Raw genomic sequence first — 15553 nt, 5'->3', positions numbered from 1 at the left:
TTTAATATTGGTGGCTAAAAATAAAAAAATACTAAATTGACCGTTCAAACATACTACTTCCTTGATCTATATAGATTTAATATTTTAATCAACACAGAACCAACACATACATGTACTCGGAACGCAAACGTTATATAGATATGTGTAGGTGTAATTTGATGCTTTTCTTTTAGATTAATGATAGATTAATATTATTTATTATGAACAACAATTTTGGAAAAAAACTCATTCGAATCTTTACATAATATTTTTTTTTTTTTAATCTTTTATCCTTTGGACATTCTGCACTGAGGGGAAAAAAGCAAAAATTCTGCCATTTAAATAAACTGATGATCTGGGAGTGATTTGTTTTTGGCACTTGCAGCCATCAATTAAGATAAGATAGGCAGTAAATGTTAGCACGATTTTTACCGTTTTACGGAAGATACACATGGCTGTCTATTTATAGCGGTGTGCACAGCACGAGCGTAACTTGATACAGACAATAGCTGATATTCCCTGCCCGTACTCTAAGGCACCTGGGAAAACACTTGCATTACCGTTCACTTCCAGTCTTAGAGACCTCTCCTCATGTTTTATTTTCTAAGACACACATACTTTAGTCCCACTGTAACATTCCTGATATTTATAGAACAGAAGTGCTTTTTAAAATGTATTCATCGGAAGGAAAATATTTTAACATATTATAAAAGCCGTAGGTATAAATGAACCATGTGAATGTACATTTATAAAACAAATTATATATGGAATACGCTCAAAATGCTAATGTATTTTAAATGTTGATTTAATTTTTCCCCACAAAATGGTTCTTGTAGGTGTATTTTTGGTGAGAGAAAAAAACTAAAATTACCAGAAGCTGTAGCAAACTGCAAATATATACATACATTGCTTTTATATGTATGACTGGGATAACGGGCAGGATCTAGGTCATTCGGTAGAGTGCTCACTTGAAGTACTAGCTTGCACTGTAGTATCAAAGCACCTCAGTGGACCCATTGTCTGACTGTCCACAACCCCACCCCTCACCCAACCAGTGCACCATGGCCGGGTATATTAAAGACCATCATAGGTGCTGTGAAAAGTGTATGTCAAAGATCCCATGCTGCTAATGAGAAACTGTAGCACATTGATTTATTATTGGATGTCAAACATGTACATTTTTCCATTAGCAGCAAGGGATTTTTTATATGCACAATCCCACAGACAGGATAGCACATACCACAGCCTTAGATATACTTGTCGTGGTACACTAGCTGGAACGAGAAATATCCCAATAGGCCCACTGATGGGGATCGATCCTTGACCGACCACTTATCAAGCAAGTGCTTTACCACTGAGCTCCCTCACAGATTTATCAATGCCTACAAAACTTATCAAAGTTCTTCAGTGAAATTCCAGCAGCTTGATTTCACACCTTGTGAGAATTTGTGTAGTGCTGTTAATGGAAGCTAGCCAGACTGCACCATGTTTGAGGTTTGTTTAGTCTGTCATTGTACACTGTTACACTCTGTTGGTGCTCTGTGTGGCCTGTTTAGATTCTCCATCTTGGAGGTTCCTCTGGGCTATTTCAGCTAAATGGTATTTCCTCATCTCCACATGCTTTCCTTTATGGGTGGAGCTGGGAAAACACTTGTTCAGAACTCAGCAACATGTGTGAGATGTATCGGAATTTATGGATGACCAATGTCTTTAGTCTGCCGTTGATCACTGGCAGTTTGTATACACTTGTATACCATTCCCCACCTTGTCAACTTCATTGTGGTTTGTAAACTGTATATACAGAGTTAAAGGGACAGACCCTAGTTTCAGCCCATGAAAATGCACACTAAGTTTAGTTAATCTACAAACCTGTAACACATTTGAATAAAGTTACAATTGAGAGAAACCTGAGTCTGTGACTTTGAAATGGTGAAATACCCTCTAAAAATAGACTAAAACTCGACTCCATAGCTGTTACTTCTCAGACACACATATGTTTTTAAAAATATGAGAAATCCATTTTGCGATATTAAAAACACCAGGATGACAAAAAACACTTCAAATATATGGAAATTAAAATCTAAACCATAAATTCTAAGTAAAGTTTGATTTCAGTTATCAAAAACGGTTATAACAGTCAAAAATATGCCTTAGTGTTTAAAAATTAGGGTATGTCCCTTTAAGAAAAATATCTAATCCTGCCACACCATGCACAAAAAAGCAATATGGAAACTGTACGTTTAAATGCTAAGTTGGAAATGTTGGTGCTTTAAAGGAATCTGTCTTATCGAGGGTGGAACCAAACCCCATTGTCTCAACCCTTAGATCTTCCCCTGGGGTCATATCTATATATACAGTAAAACCTGTCTAAACCAGACCCTGAACTAACCAGAATATTGTCAAAAGAGGCCAAGTTTTATGGTCCTGAATTTCTAAATTCTAAAATGTGATCGTCTAAACATCAGATCCTGTCTAAATCAGATAAATATTAGGTTCCTGCTGAGGTCCGGTTTAGACAGATTTCACTGTGTGTGCATTTGTATACAGCAGAGACTGCAGTGATTAAAACTTCCAGGAGGCCATTTTAGGTTAAAATATTAATTTAGTTCAAGCTTTCACCCCATCCATCCTCCATCATTTTCAATTATCGCTGTCTACTTTGGGCTAGCCACATGGTGTATCAACATGCAAAGTTCCACTGTTGATCGAGTGTAATAAGCTATCTATAGCTTACAATAATGAATTTGAGAGCTTATCAAGGAGATGAATCAGGATTGGGTTTAACAGCTTTCTTTATATCCATGGTGCTAGGGTTAGATGAGGTGTCGGCCATTGTGAGCAGACGTGAGCCACTAAGACTTAATTACAGTAACAAGCCCTTGACCTTGGGCACGGTATTCCCCTCTTAATAGATACACAAGCTGTGGCATCTTCCGTTAACAGTGTCTTGGCTGCTTCACCTGATGAACTTGTAGAATAGATAATAGATGTTAGCTTTTCTCAGGGTTCAAATTTTATCATGTGCAGCAATGACAACAAGTGCTGCTGTTGTTCTCCTTACTTGCTCTTGTGCCCCAAATTAAGATGTTGACAGGAATTATGAATTATGTAAAATAGCAGTTGCTCTCAGTATAGAAGTTCACAATAATTTCGAGTAAAATTAATGAGCGAAAGCAGCACGTGATGAGGCGAGCAGTTTTCACCCATGCAGAAATTGTGAGCATATATGCGAGTGGGAGCAATTGCTCGCATGAAACCATAAAGACTGCCTGCTCTTAAAAACATTTTAGATGATAAAATCTGCACTTAACATTTACAAAAAACGTTTTTTATTTATTTAATAATACCATTAGATCACATTGGGTAATCATCAACTATTGTATATGAGGCATTTGGTAATTATGACATATAGTCTTAGAGAGAAAACCCACTTCATTTTACCATCAATTAGTAGCAAGGGATCTTTTATATGCACCATCCCACAGAGAGGATAGCACATACCACAACCATGGCTATATCAGTCATGGTACACTGGTTAGAACGAGTTTACATGTATGTAATACATACATGTACATTCAACTTAAAATGTACATTTAAATGGTGTTTTCCCCATTGTTTTTATTTTCATCTCTTGCACTTTCCATGAAGCTTTATGACCCCCCCCCCCCCCCCCCCCCCAATTATCAGGTCAGCTGGGTCAGGTCATAGGGTTTTACGTTTGCATTTAGAACAAGCTGTTGTAGCACACACACCAGGACAGGAAAGGGTTGGGGTGAGCGGGAGAGGGGACCGCCCACGCAGGCAAGTGCAAGAGAGCACTAGCAGCTCATCTGGGATCGGAGCGGGTGGGGGCAGTGTTGGGCGTATTATGGTATGGCATTGTCTATATGTCTGTCGGTGTGTATGTCTGTCCGTCCATACATCTTGTCTGTTAAATTTTTCTTGTCTGAACCATATCTTGCATATAGATGCATAGAGGACCATCAAACCTCAACTTGATCTGGCGGTGTGTCGCTTACTATGACCTACGTTTTACGGTCTACTGCACATAACAGTAAATCTTTGTCCGGATCATATCTTGCATGCAGATGCATACAGGACCATCAAACCTCACATGTAGGATCAACTTGGGATGGTGGTGTGTCACATACAGTTACTACATCATAATTAGAATTGAATCATACCTGAAACATATAGGTTAATATCTATGGTTTTCCATCAAACTCCTGATGGGCGTTTCATGTATCTTGTTGAACTTAATTTTCCAACAGTAGCTCATTAAACAATGATCAGATCTATAGTGTACATATCAGTTTTAAAACTGAAACAATTATCCGATAGTGGTTCAGTTTTACTATGTCTGGCTGACTTGTTAATATTGATTGGTGTATGATAGCCCGTGTTGTATATTCAAATGACACAGCTTTGCTCTTTAGGCAGTGACTTAATGAGATACAGAATGGTGGACATGCATATAGATAAAGTTGAAGTCATCATTCCAGCAGAGGCCTTTAGTGAGAGAACATCAATAATTGATATTAATTGGTGCGGCACGTTGAGATGGGTGCTGTCGACATGCTGGTAATTGATTGTAAAACTACACAGTCACTGACTAATTCTGTAGGTTGATTTAGTTTGTTTACAGTGCAGTCATAGGTCTATGGACGGGAGTTAGCTCTGTCGGTTGAGTGCTAGCTTGAGGTGCTGCGTCACAGGATTGAACCATCTCGGTGGATCCATTCAATTGACTGGATTTTTTTTTCTCTTTCAAACCTGTGCACCACAACTGATCAGAAACTGTGGTATGTGCTTTCCTGTCTGTGAGAAAATGCATATAAAAGATACCTTGCTGCATTAGGAAAAATGTAGCGGGTTTCCTCTGATGACTACGTATCAGAATTACTAAATGTTTGACTTTCAATAGCTGACGATTAATTCATCAATGTGATCTAGTGGTGTCATTAAACAAAACACACAAACTTTTCTACTGTATAATATATTCAGACAGGTTCATAAATGTGACCTATTTTATCTACGAAACAAGGGCTGGTAATAAGTACTAGTATACATGTAGGTTTTATTGTAAACATCAGTGACCATAAAGGTAACCAATTTTATCTACAAATCTTGTACTCTTGAGAGCAAAACAAATGTATGATTTTATGCATGTTTTATCCCCAAGCACCTGATAACGATTTAGCTGGTTCTTATCATGTCATATTCATTTAACGTCACCAGTAAACTCAAGCGTCCATTTTATGGTTGTATAGTTTAAACAAGCCCAAACCTGGGGATCATGAAGAACTCTGCATGTATATATGTATGATATTGGTAGATAAAGATAAAGTTAAAAAGATAAAAACTGTATTGCACATGTATATAAACATTCTACATTGGAACTGTATGGAAAACATGTTACAGGTCTGAAGTAGACTCATTGAGTCAAAGGACACATCACTATGGTGGGCCTGTCAGTTGTTTCCCACCCAAATTGTACATTAAATTCTGTGCTGGTGTACACATAAAAGATTCCTTGCTGCTGTTCAATTGGAGAAACCTTGGCTATATGGTGGTAGTCCGCTTCGTCTCATTTTCTAGACATTCATTCATTCATTTATCATTCATTCATTTGTTCATTCTTTATTTTGCTCAGACCATATCCATGGCACATGAAATACACTAACTAGATTAAAACACGTTGATATACTATTTCATTTCATTTCAACTTATTTTCGTGCTTATATCCAATTAAGGTTCAAGCATGCTGTCCTGGGCACACACCTCAGCTATCTGGGCTCTTTGTTCAGGACAGTGGGTTAGTTGTTAGTTGGTTAGTGTTTAGTAAAAGAGAAGAGGGTGTAGTGGCCTTACACCTACCCATTGAGCCCATAAGAACTCACTCTGGGTTGGAGCTGGTACCAGGCTGTGAACCCTGTACCTACCAGCCTGTAGTCCAATGGCTTAACCACTGTGCCACTGAGGCCGGTGATATACCATTAAGCAGACATTTGTTTCCCTCTCCTGCTATCACTACATAGACTAGTCGATGTTTAATGTCCTTATATCAAATTAATGTCCAAACATGCTCTCTGTATGGAGGTATACACTCTTAACTTGTACCAGAAGATGTGCCTCAAAAGAGACTTTAACGCAGCATTGATCACTAACATGCCACGGTTGAACTAGTGTTAATCTCACACTTGTTATCACCAGTAATCCAGCTCATTCCCTTTGTGGTAATTTGTCTGTTGCTTGCTATCTCTGGAGAAGCACTAAACAATCCGAGGATGGTGGGGGTCTCTGTCAGGAATCACATTAAAGCATCACCTACTCCGTGTCTGCTGACAACACTGGTGGGCTCTGATCATTTCTCTCTGGTGAAGCAGTGATAAGAAGTGGCCAGGCTTGATTATTATAATCAGTAATTATTTACAGAAAGAACTAATTTCTTTTCTGCTGAAGCCGTGATAAGAACCATCGAGAAACAACGACATGTACAATAAAATAGGTCTGCAATTCTTGGCACCAACAGCAAAAAGGGGCAAGAGTATAATGTAGCTCAGTGGTAGAGTGCAAGCTTGAGGTGTAGAGTTGTCTGATTGTTAATTTCCCCCATCCTGACCCCTGGGTGGGCCAATTGTCCCATCATTCCAACCTAGAAGATCAAAAGCTCTGACATGTGCTCTCCTGTCTCACATTGGAAAAAGGCTATAAGCAAATATGGATTACCTCCAGCTTCAGAGTTTGGAGGGCAGTGCCCCCTGCCGGCGCAAGTTGCGACACCTATAATAAAGTTGAAACAGGTTTCCTCTCATCAGTAAATTGGTGTGAATAGACCTCCATTCACAATGCAATCGAATTTGGTGGACAGTGGATAACATATTTGGAACTGGGTGCAGATGAAAAAAACCCATAAATATTTCACCTCACAATCTTTTGCCAGAATATAATTTGAGTATATATAAAAACAAAACACACAATAAATGTCCAGGCTACTAGGTATGGGTTTAAATTGGACACTGCATTTCATGTGTCTTTACAAATTGTAAACAGCAGTTCTCTTACTATCATTTGTCTAAAAATTATAAAAATATGTCCATTAATCTGCAAGATGTTTGGCTACATAATTTTACCTTCTGTACTCAGAAACCCTGCCTTAGTGTCACAATAAGCATATGTTATACATGTTTTTAAAAACATCAGGGCTATAATTTAACAACAGCATCGACAGCAATTGCTGATGCTGTGATATGAATTACCATAGGTAAGAGTTTTTACCAATGGCAGGTTTTTGCTGCTGGATAAAAATTATTGCCATTGGTTGTAAGGATAATGTTTTTAATTTTTATGTTTATGTGTTATTAATGTTATTGGTTTAAAATTGCTATAGCCAGGTTCACAATTGCAGCAGAAGAGCACAAAACCTCATAACAAAATTTCAAAAAGACTGACTGACAGACGTGATTGACCTGTCGGCAGTTTGTCTGGAGTTTGTAGTTAGATCCTATCTGGTAGATGGTCAATCTGGTAGATGGTCAATCTTGTACACTGTATCAGTCCATGTTTGTTTGCTCTGTCTCTCAGCTACGTGCACCTGTATGTGCACACAGGTCTACTAGTACATCAAACAGTCAGTTCAAACTTTATTTGAATAATACAGATGACTTATTTTCTTAGAATTGGATATATTCATGTCCACCATAGTGCATTATTTAATAACATTGGCTATAAGATATAACATATATTTTTAAAAAGTGTTAGTTAATTAGATTTTTACTAGAGACAAATATTTGAGTCCATTCTAGTACCACTTTAATTTATAAAAAAAAAAGAAGATAGAAGATAAAATCCTTGATTTGATTAAGTATATTTCATTAACACCATGATCCTTGTAAGCATGGTATTTTTTAGGTTAATTGCTGCCAAACGTTGTCTTCTATAAATAAACTAAAAACTCTATTCATTCTGAAGCTCTGTACATGTGAAATCCATTATAATGCATGGAGCACACTTCTTCGTTGTAAAGGCTTGTACGTATAATAACATTTCTTCACGGTAAGCACAAACTTCCCACATCCGTGCAGCAGGAAGCAATAACTTCAACATGGAATTAGCCATTTTCAGCCAGCTGTCAGTTGATCTATATCTGTGTACAAAGGAGGACGAATTTCCACTTCATTCCATGCAAAAATTACAACCCATATCCATTGCTTTCACTTCTACATCTGTAAATTCTGATTTTGCAGCACAAAACTGTAAAAGTATTCTCTCATTATAACATTAAGTTAAATGTTGTTGTTTTTTGTGGGGGGTTTTGGTGGGGTTTTTTTTTTTTTACTGTAAAGGCATTCTCTAATTAAAACATTGTTTACTGTTTGTTGTTTTGTTGGTATGTTATTTTTTATTATTATTTTTATTTTTTATTAGGGGTGTGTGTTCGACTGTAAAAGCATACTTTAATTATAAAATCATGTTAAAGGTTAAAGGTTAAGAGGATGTTTTCGCAAATCATTGTTATTAATGTTAAGATGGTTATAGTTTAAGACTTTAAGACAACTCAGCTAAGCTTTGTTCTATGCAAGGATTACAACCTAATCCATTGCTAGTACTATGTATATAGCAACACATGTAGACGTTTGCTTTTCAAACATTCTCTCAGAATAACATTTGTGTTAAAGGTTAAGTTTTCTAGCAGTTCATTGTCAAGATGGGTGTACAGCTGAGGTTCACTTCTGTATTTGATGGTTTAAAGGTTAAAGATATTTACAAATGTAAATGCACCTTATTGTGAACATGGTTAAAGGGCCAGTCATTTTTAATATTTTGAGGTTGTACTTTCAGGAGCTTATTATAATTTTACATAGATGTAGTTTAAATCCTTTTTTAGACTTATATTCTGTTCACATTTTGGAATTTATTTAGAAATGTTTATTTAGAGATGCGAATTTACCTACCTATTGTTTCTGTTATATATCATTAATGTTGTTTTATGTCCTACTAAATATCCTGGTCCAATAACCCACTTACATCTCACGATTCTTAGAGTGCCAATAAAATATATTTGCATTATTGTATTATTAGCATTTGACTAATTCCAGCGAATTATGTTTTCCAGATTACCGAAGCTGGCAAGACGACTCTTCCTCACTGGCTTGTCTACCATAAGGGGAAACAACTCCTGCAAGGAATTCCATCAACCTCTGACCTAGGACAGCATTACATTGAAGTGGTTGCAGTTGGCGAGGATGGCAGCCGTGCAAAAGACACCTTCTCCATCTTCGTTGTCGAGGGTGCAGGGTCTGTGCCAGGCACTGCCCTCAAGTTCAAGAGCCGGGGACCCAAGCCCGTTCGGTGCAAGCGATCAGAGCCCGAAACAGCTGTGTCCATCGTCATTGATGCCAATCTGAATGACCTCAATGCCAAGGAACGTCTTAACCTCCTGGCTAAATTCATGTCCCACCTCGACCTTGCAGAAGACATGTTAAAAATTGTTCCGGTTGGAAGTAAGCCTATTCAGGACAGTTCGGCTCTCGTGTCTGGAGTTGGAGATGTGAAAGAGTTGAAGACCGGTGGCACATTTGTGTCGTGGCTTGTCGGTTGTGGGAAGGTGGAGCCAGATCACATGCAGGTTCTGCAGCAAGTGGAGACAGATTCTTCTAATGGAGAGCTGGCTGTGGCCGTGGAATACCCAGTGTACATCTGGCAGGTGACCAACAGCCGTTTCCAGGAACCCAAGCGTCAGAAGAGAAGGGCAGTTCGACCCACACCAACTCCAGCCATGACCCTTACTCCACCAACCAAGGGCCCCACAGATACACTCACTGATGATATGACTCGTCCAGTGGCCACTCTCGAGTCGCCTACATTCTCTATTCATCCCACTCAAGTCCAGCCTGGAATGGAGAAAACTGATGAGCCAGGATTGCCAGGCCATAAGCACGATAAGCCCGACATGGGTATAATTCAGCCGTCTGTGCCAGTGCCAGAAGGTGGAGAGGCTACAAAGACTGATGCCCTTCCCACCAAAACGTATGAGATGACTGACAAGACTAAACCGACAAAAACCACTCCTGAGCCAAGTGAGCCAACTTCAGAACCCACTGACGGTCCAGTGGTCAGACCTATCGATCCCAACTGTAAGGACTTGAAACCCAACCTGAAGCATCCAATCAGAAATCTGGAATACACTGCTGGTGATGTGATCAGGTTCAAGATCCCGGAACACACTTTCTATGACTGTCGAGTTGGCAGTACAAGGAAGCTACGTTTGTCGCTGTTTGGAAACAAAACTGATGTCATCACCAAGAATTTCTGGCTTCAGTTCGACCGCAAGAAGCAAGCATTTATGGGACTGCCGACAGAAAAGGATGTTGGGAGGCACATGTTTACTCTGATTGCCTTGAATGCTCGAGAAGGAGATCGTCCTGCCTCTGATCGCTTCAACATCGTCATCAAACCTAATCCAGATGCTGCCACTGGCGGAATCAACCATGAACTCAGCATGACCGTAGATTTTGATTATGATAAATTTCAATCGGATGTCCATGAGAGGATCAGTTTTATGAACAAGATTGGCAGATTGTATGGTGACAAGAATGCAAAGAAACTGACATTAACTAGCATCAAGAAAGGTTCAACTGTTGTGTCCTGGTCAAACAACACATTAGCCTCACCTTCCACCTGTCCAGTTGAAGACATTAAAAATATGGTTGGTCGATTGGTGAACGAAGACGGCACTTTGACAGATGAGGCGGTACAAGCGATGAAGCCATTTAAACTTACTCAGGCTGGTGCTGAACCGAAAGGAGCATGTGAGAACAATCCAGACTTCCCAAAAGTCCAAAGCATCCCATTGGTCACAAGTGAAGATGACTCTAAGCCAGAACCAGAGACATCACCGGAACCTGAGCCTGAAGTAACAACCGAGACTGTTGCCAAGGGCTCAACAACAAGTGAAGATGACATCTGGATCACCACCATCGTACCTGCTGTTGCCGTGGTCGTCATTTTGCTTCTGGCTCTGCTCATTGCCTGCATCTTATACCGCAAGAAGCGCAAGGGTAAGATGACCTTGGAGGACCAGAACACCTTCATCAAGAAGGGCGTTCCAGTAATCTTCCAAGATGAACTGGAAGAAAAGCCCGACTCCTCTGCCAAACCATTGCTGATGGAAGGAGAACCACCTTGTCCCCCACCAGAATACAGCCGCGAAGGCTCGACTCCACCTCTTGGCCACAAGGAGAATGTGCCAGTATTAGAGGCTACTGAAGCCGAGCTGGATGAGACCAGTGTCACGTCACCTCTGTACCAACCACCACCACCTGTAACATCATCTGGAGCCAACAGACAACTTCGCCCTCATGTTCAACCAGCCTACCGAAGCCAACCTCCTTCTATACCTCCCTAAGACATGTGCCCTTTAGCTCATTAAGGAATGAAAACAAAAGCAAAAAAACACAAAAAAACTGGACGAACTATGCATTTTTTTTTTTTTCATATGGTAATATGTTAAAAGATGTGTACATACAGAAAGATGTATGTATTCTCCAACCAGAATTATTTGTACAAATTAATATTGTACAGGAGACTGACCAACTTGCCTTGATAGATTCTGTTGGCAGGTTGAACATTGGACAAGGTTTGTTGTTTTATTGCCAGTAATGCCTTATGCTCAGATGTGCTGTTAAAAGAAAAAGAGCTACCTGTAACTGAATGGCAGGTCTTTCTGTATGACCATTCTTTACTGAGCAGATCATGTTAGTTGCAAAGTTCTGTTGTTAATAGATTTGCTTGTATCCGTTACGGAAGAACTCCTCTCAACATGGTATGCCTTGTTTATTCTCAGGTGGTTTCTTTTCTACAAATACTCAGTTATCAGAATACCAAAAACACAAAGCTAACACTTTACATTCTTAGTACTGGTAGTCTTGTGTTAAGACATTACATTTGGCATTTTCTTAGTGCTCTACAACTGATTATTAAATATAAAAGGGTAGTTTTTAAGAAATCTTTCAGCATTTATACTGTTGTATTTTTGAAGAAAAAGACTAATCATACTTCCATATTAATCAGCATTTTTGTCAGAGATGGTTTATTTTCGTCATGCTCTGGATCTGTGTGTTGTCCCGTCTTTCTAGAGGAGGTAGTTAAATCTTTAAGAATTCTCTTAAAATGTCAGTCCAGTTGATCTGCCGGTCTACCCAGTCCCTGTATTGGTTGTGTACCTTGCTGCTTCTGTTATCCAGTAGTGTAATACAAATCAGTACCCAATGCTGGATATGTTATACTGCTCATATGTCCTGCACTGCTTCTGTTATTCACCAATGTAATACGAATTGATACCCAATGTTGGATAAATGTACTGCTCGTATGTTGTACATGTATTATTATCCAGCAGTGTAATACAAATCAATACCCAATGATGGATAACGGTGTCCCTGTGTAGTTTGAATGAGAGATATACATGTAGTATATAACTGGACAATGCAGTTATACTATGTTGTGCCTGTTGAGTAGCTTGGCCAGGAAAGGACACTAGTGTGAGTGGTATATTGATTGTTTGCTATAATGTCACAGTGCGAATCACAAACTATTGGGAGTTCTCCGTTAATTGTATCAGTAATTCAGTATATATGTACATGTATGTGGTTCAATGAAATTATTACTATAATAAATTGTAAACATTTGACATGTGGTTATTTCAAATATTCATTTTCATCTTCATTAAATGTAGAATTGTTGATATGGGTTGGGAAAGGGCTAATTTTGAGAGCTTTCTTTTTTATGATTGGAGCTTTTTTTTTGTGGAGCACAATATGGGTAGTCAGTTTGTGTTCTTGGAGAATCTTTTTATTTTAGTATCTTGTAGCATGTGAAGGGAAGGTGCTTTCCCAGAACGTGATGACATGGGTAGACATGTTTCTACTTGCATGTTTTGTCTTTATGGTAACCAGGTCTTGGGTTATGGTATTAATCTAAGAGTGTGCAAGTCTATTTTTTAAGTGTGTGCTGACTGCGAGGATGTAGCCTGGTAAAAAGTTTCATTTTGTTAGTACATAGTGCAGCCATTCGTATGGCTCAATTCTGATTTCAGTGGGTGCATTTCTGTAAATATCCTCATTATCACATCATTTATCATGTCGCAGCTTGATAATACCCATCTTGTGGGAGAAGCTTGTATTGTAGTGGTAGTTGCCAGTGTCGTAGTAGATGATGGTGTTCGTGTATTGTTACTGTCATGAGGACTATGGAGTTAGCATGGAAGTGCCATGGTCAGTCAGATGGGGCTTGTGTACCAAAGATGAGTTCTGCTAATATTTTAACGCATTGTAGAGTTGGAGGTGGAAGGCCTCTCCTCCCCATGTATGTCTTAAAAGAAACTGGTTAAAATTAAAAACACAACAGTGGGTTAGAGGCTTCTCAATGAGCTAATTTTCCATGAGCGCGATCACACACAAAACATCTCGGAAAAGTATCATCTGAAGAGGGTGGCCCATTTTAGAAAATATGACAATTAAAAAAATAATAATGGAACATGCTATTTTTAAGCAGGTATTAATGTAGGAATATATCCCCAGGTTACAAGCTGCGATCCGCACCAACACCAAGGTGTTACAGCATAGGATACGGAAGGGAAATGGCCACCATTATGCAATATGATTACAGACCATTTGCCCCTGACATTTTATGCCAAGAACAATCAATCTACACAGATGCCACTGGCATGCAATACATACAAGTCCTGAGTGGATAAATGAGCTGGAATATACAATTCTTTCATCTTTGGTTTTAAAAACAAAAAATTATTAAAAGAGAATTTTTTTAATTTCTGTATTTATAAATTTCGTTTGAGGAATTTGTTTTGCCAAAGTACTGCTATGGAAGTTATGATTGCCCTTGAAACTCGTTTAAATTGTGCACTATTCATAAAGGACTTGTATAGAAGCTGCTGGTGGTGCTTTGTAGTAATGGTGGGATTAAAGCCAGGTCTGCACTTCCGTTATGGACCATCGTCGCCATAGGTCACTGTTGTACATGTAGTTGTTTGTAATTGTAAAATATTAATGTATTGCTTTGTAAAGTTACTGAATATTTATTGTAATTACTGCAATATATGTGCCAATATCCCTGTGTATCCTTATTAAAGCAGCAATACGGTGTCATTGTCCGGACGCGAGTCTTGTCGTGTCGTGTTGCCTGAGTCTCTCCACCCAAGGTTGCCTTGTCTTTGCCTTCATCATTTTAACAATGTGCTCTAATGGTGTCATTAAACAAAACAAACTTTTTCGTGATTTTAAAGTCTTTAATTTTGATATAAGAGTTTGGAAAAGAGATTCAAATCACGTCATAGACATGCCATTGCCAAGATTTGAACTAAATTCCCTAGCTTAACAGACGATTCATTCTTGCTAGGGTGGTATAATACCAATGGCAAAACATAAGTCTGAGTAATAATCATAACAGTAAATGATGACAAAAATAAATAAATATATGCAGTGTTTTCCAAATTACCAAAACTATGAGCTCATTCTTGAACTTGTGTCGTGGCTTTCAACAGCAATTGTAAATATGCTTTTTTTTTCATGGAAGTGGGATTTCACACAAGTTGTTTACATCCTGTAACAGGCAGATACCAATAGACTGCTAATGACATTTATGTCACATAACAATTTCATGATTGCAGATTGGATAGTTTAAAACCGACTGCTAACAACATTCACATCACATGACAAATTCTGTGTTGGCAAATTGGACACAGTTCAACAGAAATATGTTTTTCATTGACACCAATTTTGGCATTTTAACTCTACTGTCAAATAATCTGCCAGCAATTAGGTCACAACATATTTATGGCACAATTGGTTACAAACCACTGGCTGGCAAAATACACAATGAAACTGGGTAGCCTAATCGTTAGCCTACTTTAATAATGGACGGTCACAACCGGGCAACCTTGGGTAGATTTATTTCCAATGAGATTTGTTTTAACACTCAGGTATTATAGGTTAATGTGATTGAAGACAAATTGCATAATTGATCATCATGAAATATATTAAATCTGAAGCCAGTTAATGGAAATGTGTTATAAAATGAAATATTTGTAACTTTTAACCAAATTGGTGAAAATTACCTAATTAGTAGAAATGTGTTATAAAATGAAATATTTGTAACTTTAACCAAATTGGTAAAAATTACGTAGTTTTCGTCAGGCTTTTTTGTAATCTGTGTTGCTGTCAGAAATAATTTATTAATATTTTCAATGTCATAAATGCCTACATTTGAATATTTCTCCAACTATCGGCTGTAAATAAACTACTGAAACTATTCACTTGCTTTTGTTTCATGTTTTGGTGTATTAAGAACTGGGGCCTCGAACTTCACCGTGAAAAATATTAAGGGGTTGATTTATTGAACCCCTAACTTAAATTATGGTGAACTATAATGATGCCATACAAATTCACATGCTAAGGCAGGGTTTGACAAATTAATTTGACCTCGGTCCCTGTTAATGAATTTTTGGTTGGGGATGGCAGAAATTATGAACTTTATTACTATAATACAAAGGGCACTAGCC

At 38.3% G+C, this 15553-nt stretch overlaps 1 protein-coding gene across 8 annotated transcripts in view; it reads left to right on the top strand.

The window, feature by feature from the left end:
- The window catches only part of LOC121367543 (dystroglycan-like), a 130602-nt gene extending 115297 nt beyond the window's left edge, over window positions 1-15305 (top strand). For all 8 annotated transcript variants that reach the window (XM_041491776.1, XM_041491777.1, XM_041491778.1 and 5 more), the window contains one exon: window positions 9095-15305. In XM_041491776.1, coding sequence (XP_041347710.1) covers window positions 9095-11386 — 2292 coding nt within the window. In that variant the 3' untranslated portion in view covers window positions 11387-15305. The remainder of the gene's footprint in view (window positions 1-9094) is intronic.
- Window positions 15306-15553: the final 248 nt, after the last annotated feature.

The sequence above is a fragment of the Gigantopelta aegis genome, chromosome 3 (genome assembly GCF_016097555.1).
Source record: "Gigantopelta aegis isolate Gae_Host chromosome 3, Gae_host_genome, whole genome shotgun sequence".
NCBI classification, from domain to species: domain Eukaryota; kingdom Metazoa; phylum Mollusca; class Gastropoda; order Neomphalida; family Peltospiridae; genus Gigantopelta; species Gigantopelta aegis.
The sequence above is the reverse complement of the archived record's forward strand: the minus strand, read 5'-3'. Positions and strand labels throughout refer to the sequence as shown.